This window comes from Anoplophora glabripennis, unplaced genomic scaffold (genome assembly GCF_000390285.2).
Source record: "Anoplophora glabripennis isolate ALB-LARVAE unplaced genomic scaffold, Agla_2.0 scaffold802, whole genome shotgun sequence".
NCBI classification, from domain to species: Eukaryota; Metazoa; Arthropoda; class Insecta; order Coleoptera; family Cerambycidae; genus Anoplophora; species Anoplophora glabripennis.
Window position 1 is genome coordinate 98,080 of NW_019416891.1, and position 12,872 is coordinate 110,951.

The following is a 12,872-nucleotide window of genomic DNA, read 5'->3' on the forward strand; positions in this document are numbered from 1 at the left end:
TTTCTTTTTTTTCTAGTTTTTTGTCTCCTGTATCTCTTCCTGGAGCTGTTTTTTCGTCTTATCCCATTTCCATCTTTTGCCATTAATTCTTAAATTTGGTATCCAATTGTCACATTGTTTCCTTTATCTTTTTCTTGCTTAGCTTTTTCCCTTATAATCCTTTGTATTCTTCTCTCCTCCATCGTTAAGTCACTGTTTATATATATTTTGTCACGTTTTAGATACTCCACCTTGCCTTTCGTTTTCATGATTTTCATTTTTTTTCAAAGCTGTCCAGTTCCACCACAAATATTGTTTCATTCACCTTCTGTACGGCTTTGATTTCTATTTCTATGCCCAAACATTAATTGAAAAAGTGCCTAAAGTGCTTATTCAACCCCTCTTTATCCTCCTTTAATCTCATTCCCGTTATCACCAAATTGTTCTTTATTCAATCCTTTTCTAATCTTTCTACTGTTTTTTCTATGGTTTCTAACTGGTCTACTCTCTTCTTCAATCCTTCTATTTCCATCTTCATTCTTTCATTTTCTAGCTTCATCTCCTTCATTTCCTCATGGCATTCATGATTTTCTTTTCGCATTTCTTTAATTTCGTTCATCATAACATCAAACATCTTGATTTCTTCCATATTGCCACTTTGTTGCTCTTTGCTTGTAGTGCTTTTTGCCGGTGATCTTATTATCAACTTACTTTTTTTAAATACATATATCTTTATCCATCGATTCTCTCTTTCTCTTGCTCAAATCGTCAGAAAACTCCGAACCGCTATCTTCTTTTCGAAGGAAACTTAACTCTCTTCTTACTTACAATGACTTAATGTACCAAATTTTATCGAAATCGGTTAATAGATTCCGGAGATATAAACAAAAAATCAATTTTTTTGTAACAACTTCAACACTCTGTATCTCTAAAACGGGGTTGTTCCAGACCAATATTTATAAAATTCGGACCACCCTGTATATTTCATACCCCAATTTTTGTGTAAACATTTTTATGCAAAAAAACGCATTTTTTTAGTTTTTTGCTTATAAAACCTAAACTAATGAAGCAAATCTAAATGCTATAAAGAGATAATTTGGAGAGAATCAAAATATGAATAAAACGAGAGGTCGATCCGATTGGATAATTGGAAACGAAGAAAACCCGGAAAAATCGGAAAATTTAGCTGTTTCTAAATTCATTGCTCCGCCATTTTTTAAGTTGTAGAGCTGACTCTGTGCACAAAACTTGGGAATGTGTGCACGAAGCAGGTGCTGTCAAACCATTAGTTTTGGAACACTTGCAATTTGAATTTTTTGGTGCACTATTTTGAAAAACTTCTGGATGCGTTGGAGGTAGTCCGATTTTAATTTTTCGGGCAGATTTTAAAAGCAGAAGTATAATACAACAAAACGTATATTCTAATTTTCCGATAAAATAATGCGAAATAGGTGAAAAATTTCTCCAAACATGATCAAAAACGGCCCAGCGCGTCATCATTTTATCGGAAAATTAGAATATACATTTTGTAGTATTATACTTCTACCTTTAAAATCCGGCTGAAAAATTAAAATCGGACAACCTCCAACGCATCCTGAAGTTTTGCAAAATAGTGTACCAAAATATCAAATTGCAATTGTGCCAGAACTAATGGTTCGATAGTGCCTGCTTTGTGCACACTTAAAGTACATACAATTCACTACTTTTGTGCACAGGATCAGCTCTACAACTTAAAAAATGGCGGAGTAATTATTTTTTAAGAAAACGCTAAATTTGAAGGCCTATAACTCAAAAACCAAAAAGTTTTTACATAACTTTTTTTTTCATAGATCGTATTTATTTATCATTGTGATTGTGATCTTTTAAGAACTAACTGTTAGATCCGTGCATTCGACACCAGAGAACAATTTGGACGATATTTAAATAAAATCAATATTAATGATTCAATCAATGAACAATGACAAACAATTGAGTAGTTGATTTTCAAAACGCAGTTCCCGACTTTGGTTTTCAAAACTCATTTCTTTCGTATTCAAAACAGTTTTAAACAAAATACCACAAAAAATATATTCTAATGTCAAGTGATTAATACACTTAATTATTATTATCTTTATAGCACCAACAATTTTTCACATATGATTATTACGTAATAATATCAAAATGTGTTATGTTTCAAAAACTGCGTTTTGAAAATCACCTCCTCAATTGTGTCTATGCTCGAGATAATGTGATCACTGATTGGATGAATAAAGTGTGAAAAATTACACCAATCACCACTCGGTGAAACAAAATTTTGTCTTCTAACTTAACTTTAATTCTATTGTTTGAATAACCTTTAATTTTACCAAAAGGGATTGCCAACGTGAAGGAAATAAAATTACTGTTTCAAACATCTCAGCTAAAATAGTATTTTGTAACAGAATAGGATTATATTATGAAACATAGTTTATAGTAATTTTCTCTTAATAAAAAATATAAACAAAAGTTTAAAGATCTGTACCCTCTGAAACAGGGGTCAGCAAGTAATTTTAGGTGGGGTCCGAATACTTTTAAAAATTTTGAACGAGGTCCAGAAAAAAAATTCATATTTCTTACAAATTTTCATTTGAACTCAAATTTAATCTATTTACTAACCATTAAGAACTCAAAACACTCACACAATTGTAAAATACTAGAAAAAATGATAAGGTTGGCACTTAAACGTAAAAAACATTTTTTAAATAATTTATTTGAGTAATGTATACTTTCAAAAAATTTTTGGCGGTCCAGTATTTTACCTTCCGCGGTCCGGACATAGACCGCGGTCCGCCAGTTGCCGACCCTTGCTCTAAAACATGAATAAATACAAAATAAGTGGGGAAACAATTTAAGTAGAGATAAACCACAAAAGAGAGTTATGCTGTATTTTTTGTGAATAAATGAAATTAATGGTAAGTATTTACCTAAAATTGCTGAATTTAAAGATGCACAAACTGATTCCCTTTGTGAAGGTTCTAGCTGCCATCCTACAGGACTAGCCCATGGATTTGAATACGCTAGTAAACTAAACGCATCCTGTAAAAGGTTTCAGTTAATGAATTATAAAATCCCTATATAACTATACTTCACCTCAAGCATTTTTTGATTCAATTCACTAGAATTTTTGTCAAGATTAAGCCTCTGACTCATACTGTATAATTCCCGACCAAATTCAAGAATTCTTTCAACTGCTGGTTTTGAACAAGATTTACGACAGGGAAAATCAACATCTGCAAAAAAAAACATACTTAAGACTTATTCCAAATACATATTATGAAAACACTTCTTTGAATCTTAAGTTGTGGACATTCCCTTATTGTTACCAAATTTCACATACAGTGTTTTACTTAAATCTGCAACACTCTCAGAACTTTTTTGTTCGACTTTATTCAAATGTTCCTTTGAGAAGATGGCACTTTAATTGAATTTAATTTATAAGTAAAAATTTATGTACCCTCTTGAAATTCGAAGCTATCTGAGACACCAAAAATAGATTGAAAAAAGCATAAACTCATATTAGGTATTTTTTTATAAGTTTTATTAATAAAAGTCGTTTAGAATCACCCACCCGTAAGACATATATTTAAATTTTTGGTTAAATTTAAAAAAGTTAAATTAAATAAAATAATTTCTTTTGTTGATTTTTTCTCTTCAAAAGTATATTAACATTTTTTACTAGTTCATTGATGAAAATTTGGTGTATCCTATTAACATAAAAAATCAAAATAAAGTTGGTTAATAACTAAATGAAGTTTAGTCAGTCATCAGGTTTGACTGTTTAGTACTTAGTAATTCCAAAAAAAAAAATATTTGAAAATAAAGAAAAATCGTAAATATCTCAAAAAGTTGTAATTTTGATCATTACAATGTCATGACAGATGAGAGAATTTAATTTTAAATAAAAAAATGTATGTACTTAGGTATAGTTTCCAGTTTAAAATTAAATATAACTAAAAAAAATAAGATACCTAGTATAATAGTATAATAAACTTTTTAAATATTATTATTAAATATGTATTATTATATTAAATACCAATTAAGTTCAATTTATGTTTATATATTAAAAAATATTTCAAAAACTACCTATTGCTATTTCTTCATAAAGGAAATTTAGTGTACAGGGTGTCGCGCTTAAATAAGATACAAGACTGTAGCTTCTTTGTTTTTTGACCGATTTCAAATTTTTTTTTTAGATTGTAGGGTAAAATAAACTCTATATAACTGTAATGCTGCTGTTTTTGTTAATGCAATTCACGGACAACTAGGACGCGTTTTTTTGACGTCAAAACAACTAATTGGTATTAGCGATTTTTTTTTCCAAAAAACAGAATATGTATTCTCATTCAGCATCCCTTAAAATGTCTTATCACCAAGTTTAATCAAATTCGATACATCTTCAGGCGAGCACTAGTTGGCCGTGTATTGCATTAATAACACAGTCAGATAGTTTTTTTACCTTACATTTCATAAAAAAAAAATTAAATCGGCCGAAAAATGAAGAAGGTACACGCTTGTATTACATTTCACGACATCAAGGAGTGCTTGCCTGAAGATGTATCGATTTTGATGAAACTTGGGTGGTAAGACGATTTAAGGGATGCTGAATGAGACTAAGTAATCTGTTTTTTGGAAAAAAAATCGCTTATGCTAATCAGTTGTTTTGATGTCAAGAAAACACATCCTAGTTGGCCGTGAATTGCATTAAAAAAACAGCAGTATCATAGTTGGATAGAGTTTTTTAACCCTACATTCCCAAATAAATATTTTTGAAATCGGCCAAAAAATAAAGAAGTTACAGGCTTGTACCATACTTAAGCGCACCACCCTGTATATCTTAATTATGTAAAAACATATATGTCACATAAAATTCAGTGTTCCTTACCCATGTCTTCATCCTCATTATCACAGCAAATTAATTCCTGTGGAATATTATCACCATGACTGTTGCCATTTTGATAACAATTTGTCGAACCGTTTTTACCGTTTATGCATACATCACTGTGACCATTTTGAACTTCTGACATTTCTACATCACTGTCTTCTGTGTTAATAATAGATGTTTGATTTGTACAGTTAGTACCATTATGTGCTACATTTTGTTGATTCATTTCTTCTACTGTCTGCTTTCCCTTATTGTTAAAACTTTTTGTAGACTGTATTACGGAGGTTTGAACTGGACTATTAGGTCTAGACGAGGTATTAAAATTAGGTGAATAACCACCTATACTTTTTCTATAGCATATTTCTATATCTGATCCGTTTACCATCTCCACAAACTGACGACATTTGAGCATAAATAATAGATTTTGGTTGTTTTCTAATAAACCTGGATATAAACGACTTGTCTTTTCAATTGCCTCACCCATCCTACCAGCTAATACTAATTTTAGAATTTCTGAAAAAAAAGGTTTAATTTTAAATACTTGGCTACAAGCAACATAAATAGGGAAAGTACTATAGAGGCTGTTACAAATTCGCTTCTCACTACAGGGATCTCGAAAACGGTAAGAGATACAAACTAGCTTAAATGGGGGCAAAGTTGCGTAATCAGGGGACCAACATTATGCCTCTAAAAAATCAAGGATAACATGATTAGTGTTCGAAATATTTGAAAAAAAAAATTTTGGAAATCCGGTTTTGTTTCATTTCAGCATTGTTTGAGGCGATATTGAAAAAAGAAGAACACTTTCCCATGGCCACTTTTTGCCCTCTATCGAATGGCATAATCAATTTTTATATGTAACGTTTCATCTCTCCAGGGCCATCATTTTTTTAAATACGACCCTGGAAATTTTATTACATTTTTTTTGCAAGCCTTCATGACTCCCAATACTGTACTGCCTCAGCCTGAACCAGGTTCAGACGTTTTGTCTCGAAAAATTCATCTTCATTGTATTTGTTCCAAATTTATCTAAATTTTTTAATTAGATTTCTTTGTTTATTGAATTGTCTTACACTATAATTGTCGTTAGACCCCGTGAAATCCATCTAGTTTTTAAATTATTACCACAATGCATTAAAATAAAACATTATTAGAGTTTTATTCCCGTGTCTATAGTTATTTCTAGGCTTCTCGAGTGCACTAAATTCAAACAAATTCCAATCTATTTTTTTCAGGATATTCATACAAATACATCTGACATGCCCTTTCACAGTTGCGGTTACAGATATAATAAATTCCGATAATATTACGCTGACCTTCATTTTCAGCCTTAGCCAAAACGAAAATGTTTTTGAACATTTACTGAATTTTTTTTAAGTTGGCCTTTTGGTTGTTCATATGCATTTTTAAGAATTAATTTGTCATAATAAAATTAAAATTTTAATGTTTTAATTCTGACACAACAACTTATTGAGTTATGTGTGACAAAGTGATGGTAATAGTTAATAATAATAAATGTTTTACTGAAACGCCTGGTGATAATAGTTTAAATAACTAGATGGATTTCACAGGATCTAACGACACTTACAATGTACGATAATTCAATAAACAAAGAAATCTAAATAAAAAATTTAGATTTTGGAACGACGACAACGAATACAATGAATTTTTCGAGACAAAACATCTGAATCTGGTTTGGGATAAGGCAGTACAGTATTGGGGGTCATGAAGGCTTGCAAAAAATGTAATAAAATTTCCAGGGTCGTATTTAAAAAAATGAAGTTGACGATGGCCCTGGAGAGACGAAACATTACATATAAAAATTGATTATGCCATTCGATAGAGGGCAAAAAGTGGCCATGAGAAAGTGTTCTTCTTTTTTCAATATCACCTCAAGCAAGGCTGAAATGAAACAAAAACGGATTTCTAAAATTTCGTTTTTTTTGTCAAATATTTCGAAAACTAATCATGTTAGCCTTGATTTTTTAGGGGCATAATGTTGGTCCCCTGATTACACAACTTTCCCCCATTTAAGTTACTTCGTACCTCTTACCGTTTCTGGGATTTCTGTAGTGAGAAGCGAATTTGTAACAGCCTGTATATACAAGGTGCAACTTGAGGTGGCCAGTTTTTTAGGGTAATAGTAGAGTAGGTGTTCCCCTGAATATGAATCTGAAATTCTTTTCTTTTTTAATCTAATAAATCAATTAAAATACTAATCTGATCTATATATATATTTTAAAATCGTTTCAAGTTTTTATGAACAATTATGCATTTTTTTAAGCACTGTATGTATTTAGTATGTGAATTTCAGTGTCAATGACCTCTGACAGTTTAGCTGAACTATACAACTGTCACTATATAAAGAAGATAGGATACATCTGGAAAAGTTAAAACAGATAATATCAAAAAGTTATAAAATTGTAAATAAAAATGGTATATTTCTACTTTTTTTTCTTATTCAGCTACTTCAGCAGACAATCTGCTACACATATTAAAATCATCCAAAGTAAACAAAATACCAACAAAATTAAACTATGAATAGTTTAAGCTTAAGCAGATTCCAATCCTGTTGAATGAACCTGTTGAATGATCCAGTCCTGTTGAATGTTGAAAAAGTACAACAGAGGTTAGCCTCTACTGTTCAGTTCTTCTTGGCATAAATTACTCTATCTTGTCATCTGTGAGCAAAACATGTACCTTATTCAGACTCGGAAGTACTGAGACCTACATTTAATAATCTTACGAGTTGAAAAACTTTTTTTTTCAAAAGGAATGACCCATATTAATTATTTTGGGTAAATGCAAAATTGAATGCCCTTTCGACTGGTATAAGGTTGTCCATCCTTTTTAATGGTTTTCCAGAAAAATCAGGTTCTTTTCTAAAATTCGAAAAAGTAGCCTCAAAAAGGCCTTGCAAAACCACTTTTCTCTCACGTTTTATCAGGCCTGGGACTGACAGTGTCAATATTTACTGGCATGTTTAAAAAGTGGTTTGACAAACAAAAGTAAACCACTAACAGCTAAAATTGCTCAAAGTGTCCTCCATTCTGATTAATACACAAACGAATTCGGTTTTTAAAGGACTGTTCAACATTGGTCAGGATGTCTAGTGTAATTTCTTGAAATACTACTGTAATGCACTGCCACATATGTTCCGCAGTAGTTGGTGGTGTAACGTAAACTTTGCTTTTCCATAAAAAGAAGTCGCAACTTGTCATATCTGGACACCTAGAAGGCCAACTCACTGGTCTCCCGCGCCCATTCCATCTGTCGGGAAGTTTCGTGAAAAAATTGACGAACCGCAGCGGTATTGTGAGGTGGAGCACCATCATGTTGCATCCTGGCATCCACATTCTTCGAAGTGTAGCTAAAGGAATGTCGCCTAACTAATCTTATAGAGTGTTAAAAAGTTTAAATAAACTGTTCCAGTTAGATGCTGGTCAAAAAAGAATGGTCCAATGACATGGGTTCTCAAAATTGCTGCCCACACGTTCAAAGACTATGAGTTGTCCGGAATTGGAACCATTTTTATGAAAAGTAGCCTCAACGGAGAACATGACCCGTTTAAAAAAATCATCATCTTGATTTAACATCTCAAGTGCCCCCTGACAAAACTCCAGTCTCCGCTAAAAGTATACTTTTAGTAACTCTCGATATAATTGGATGTGATAAGGATCCTATGTATCGACGTTGTACTAGTACAATTGCACGGCCTTCTTGACACTGTTACATAGCTACTTTTTCGGACTTTAGAAAAGAATATGATTGTTCTGGAAATCTGTTAGAGATAAGTATGGACAACCTTAAATTAGTCGAAACGGCATTCAATTTTGCATTCACCCAAGACAATAGGCCTGTTGCACATGCCGGATTTTCTATATTAGTTCACATATTTAAATATGGCCTTCTTTAAAATTATTAATTATAAAATCTTTTGTGAAAATTTCTACGCGAAAATTGATTAAATCGTACATTGAAATTTGGAGATGAGCATCCTGTAGGGGCGTGTCGTAGAACGAGTTGCTATTGGTGCGACGTCATCGGTAAGTAAACTAGCCGCTCCACATTAGAAAACGATGTCGACCCTATTACTTCTTAAAAACATTTATTATTTTTGTTTTTAGTTTACTTACGATACGATAACGATACTGATGTGTTGTTATATTTACTAACTGGTTTCCATTGTATTATGTAGGTATACCTAAATATGCGCCTGTGTAGCAAAGTTAATTAAGTCTGTGTAGGTATAATATTTATTTTTACGACGTTTAGTTCGAGTGAGCTTTCCGGGCGTAGCATAATATTATTTACTACTTACCTAAATAATATTTTGAATCTAAATTTGTTATTTTAAATAATCATAATTATTAGTTTTTAGTTTTTTAAAAATTCTTAAGAATATTTGTAACATGACCGAACGTGGTTATGCTAAAGCTCAATCAGACAATTTACCGAGAGTGGATTCCATGATGATTGCGCGGAGTTTTTTCGAAAAACATTTTATTTTCTTTGGCAGAAATAAGGGGAATAAAAGCAAGCTGGTATGAAAATGTGATTTATAGGTACGGTGACCATATCTTTTTTCAGAAAAAAAAGTACAAAATTTAGCATAAATGCAAAAATATTTTATAAACGCAAAATATATCTTTTTATTGGACAAAACTATCTTATTTCCAATGAAAATACATACATAAAATAACTAAACATAAATTATTCTACACATACAAAAATTTGTACATAAACGGTAAAAGTTGTTTATGAGAAATATAACGAATCCCTGTTTTAAAAGAAGTACATTCGCATGCCCTTAGACAAGTTTTAAATTACATTAGGACATTATTTAAAAGTAAGTACTGTCCTACTTAAATAAGTACATAATATGGTCACCGTATTTATAGGTATACATAAATTTATTTTAAAATCAATTTTTTTCTGGCATGTTTACCGATGTATTTTCACACATCGGCACAATGCGCCAGTAATGGTATGGTTTAGAGGGATTTGCCATAGTTATTATAAGTTTAACTTCAAAAATTTACTGTATATAGGTATAAGGATAAGGTATTGTAATGCTTATTGACACCACTCCACACATTTAATCATATATTTAATAACCAGAGCAGTCAGGTGCACTGTCGAAACGCGTTACTGTATATGTCGCGCTTGCCATTTACTTACCGATCACGTATCGACATCCCAGTCCATGGCGAATGCGCGCAAAGCGAAAAGATTAAATCTTTAATATCCAATAACTTTTTAAAAATAAATTAATATAACAAAACCTTTACACATTGTTTGTAGTATTCAGTGTAGATACAAAAACTATTAAAATATTTTTTTCTGCATGAGCCATTTGGAAAAAAAAAGTTTTCCAACTCGTAAGAATATCAAATGTAGGCCTCGGTATTTCCGAGTTTGAATAACGTAGATGTTTTGCTCAGAGATAACAATATAAGAGTAATTTATGCCACAACGAACTGTGAAAACTGCAGGTTTCTAACTTACAATTTAAACGCTATCTATATAGTCTCATTTAGAGAGCTGAAATTGTGATTTTTTTCAAAAACAACCGATTATCTCGAAAATGGTAAGTTTTAAACACCATGTACATTTAATAAACTCTACCTAATATTAACCAAGGAATTCAAAAACGCAATAATATACAGGGTGTTCTATTTAAAATAACAAAGTTATGTAGCGCCCACGCGAAATGGAATACCCTGTAAAGCTAAAAATATTTTCTTTGCATGGTCCATATGATTCCAGACAACTTTTATTAAAACCATTTTTTGTAAATTTTACAGTTACAGAGTTACAGAAGAATCCCTCTTAGGTGGAACACCCTATATAAGAGATAGAAACAAACTAAATATGGTGTTTCCGAAAATGGTCTAACTTTTTTATTTAGAGAAATTTTTAAAATCTGAAAACACTTTTTCAGAGCAAGTTTTTTCGAGGAATTTCACTGTATATTTAGATTTTCATTGCGACGTTTCGGTTGCGAGAAACCGTCATCAAACTTCTTTTTTCTTATGGGCGCCATATTGAATTTTAAGCTGAGTAAATAGAGGAATTTTTTGGATTTTCAATGATATAATACAAGAAAAAATTTCAGAAACAACCTCAAAAATCAATATTTTAATAGTTTTAATAAATCTGGCAACACCGCATAATTTTTCGAAACTATTATAGAACAGTATCAAACTTTTGTAAAAACTTATCGTTAATGTCATAGCGTTGAGTGAAAAAATGATAGTAATAACCACATGTTTACGGAGAAAAACCACATTAGTAATCATTGAATCTCCATAAAAAAAAGAAAGTGATGATGTCGCAGTGAAAATGTAAATATACAGTGAAATTTCTCGAAAAACCTTGCTCTGAAAAACATTTTCAGATTTTAAAAATTCATCTAAATAAAAAGGTTACAGACAATTTTCGAAACCGCCACATTTACTTTGTTTCAAAATAACCTAAAAACCTGAAGAGCTAGGACCGGTCTGCAAGCGCCTTTAAGTTAGCAACAGAACTGTCTAAAACTTTCCCCATTTAACCAATTTCTCTCTTATAGTTTCCAAGATACCAATACATGCGTCAACAAAATGGTCCACACTGTATATTATACATCCATTAATATTTTTTATAGTTTAAATGCATAAGCAGTTTTTTCTTTGGGTACTTTTCACTTCCCGTAAATAAAAAAGTATACAGGGTATTCTGCGGATAGCTGTAGGGGACGGTAGTAGACAGTGAGACAGTGGCAATAGCGACACAGTCAGATTATTAAAAAATCCTGCTTTGCTAAAGCAAATTCAAGGTCATGTACATGTGGATAACGGAACAATACATGCATGATGGAGTGATGGTATATATATGTACTTTTATATTGTAATTTCAACGTTTGGATCTTAAATGTTTTAGATTTTTCGAAAGATTTATTAGTTGATATAATGTATATATGCTCCTTTTATACCTTCAAAATGGTTTCTATTTCATGACAGACCCGGAGACATGATCCGTTTATATAATTAATGCCTAAAAAAAAACGGTTATGCAAATGCAATCAAGACGGAAAGGACGGAATCAGGAAATGTGGGCACGATTTTTCCGCAACAAAGAAAACCCGGAGAAATGACATGTTAACCCGGAGCCCGATGATGTACCATCAAAACCCGAAGACTCCGGGTCAAACCCGGAGACCTGGCAACCCTAGTCTTAACTCAAAATTTAAAATTTTTGTGATTATTTCAAAAGTAAATACCTTAACCTGTGCTCTTTTCTCCCTGTAAAATATTATTATTGTAAACTGGAAAATTATTCGAAAGAGTGCACTAGTTAATATGTCGCATTTACAAGTTGACACTTGTGTTCTGACGAAAACAGTATTAATTCAAAATCAATTGAACAATTGATTAACACAATATTGAATATTGCAGTTTATGTTCATTTTTTGTTTAATGTAACAAATATAATTCGTTTCCTAATAATTGCTTAGTCTTATTTTCCAAACGACATTGAAGTAACTTAAAAATTAATCAAGTGAATTTGGAAGAAGTATTAACTCAAATCAAAATTATTTTTTCATTAAAAACTTTTTTCCTAAATGTAAGGAATAACAAAACCTAACTAAATAATATTTCTGTGTATAATTTTACACTATACTCCGCGGTCGAAATTATAGAGAGTGACTCATCGCTAGCTTTTGGACTAGTCAGGGGGATGAAGCGTGCCGGGAACGAAAATCCATTGGCGTGTCTGCGTAAAAGGCAACAAGATATAGACAATATTAAAAAAAGAGAATAAAACATAACATCTAATATTTTTTACGGTTTGCTATTTCCGGCACTTTGATCCATTTTAATTATTACAGCATTTTAAAACGTCCCAGATGTGTTTTTTTAATTTATAAATTTATTATAGCCATGGAATTAGACCCCTCGTCTACGCTTATGCTATGATGTTTCTCAGGACGGGTAAATCAAGTCCGTTT

At 31.6% G+C, this 12,872-nt stretch overlaps 1 protein-coding gene across 1 annotated transcript; it reads right to left on the minus strand.

The window, feature by feature from the left end:
- Positions 1-430: 430 nt before the first annotated feature.
- LOC108910388 (ran-binding protein 9) lies at positions 431-8,149 on the minus strand. Its single transcript, XM_018714975.2, has 5 exons — positions 8,128-8,149; positions 4,880-5,392; positions 3,088-3,227; positions 2,922-3,033; positions 431-582 (listed from the first exon to the last, which is right to left on the minus strand). The coding sequence occupies exons 1-5, from the start codon at positions 8,147-8,149 to the stop codon at positions 431-433; spliced, it is 939 nt and encodes a 312-aa protein (XP_018570491.2).
- Between the last annotated feature and the right edge of the window lie 4,723 nt (positions 8,150-12,872).

What these genes read in the sequence shown, in the direction of transcription:
- LOC108910388 (XM_018714975.2), bottom strand. Translation starts at nt 8,149, where the DNA reads ATGGAATGGGCGCGGGAGACCA. An exon ending in TAATGAGGATGAAGACATGG is followed by an intron (nt 3,228 to 4,879) that starts GTAAGGAACACT and finishes TTTTTTTTGCAG; the next exon opens with ATGTTGATTTTCCCTGTCGT. An exon ending in TTTAAATTCAGCAATTTTAG is followed by an intron (nt 583 to 2,921) that starts GTAAATACTTAC and finishes ACGAAATTAAAG; the next exon opens with AAATGCGAAAAGAAAATCAT.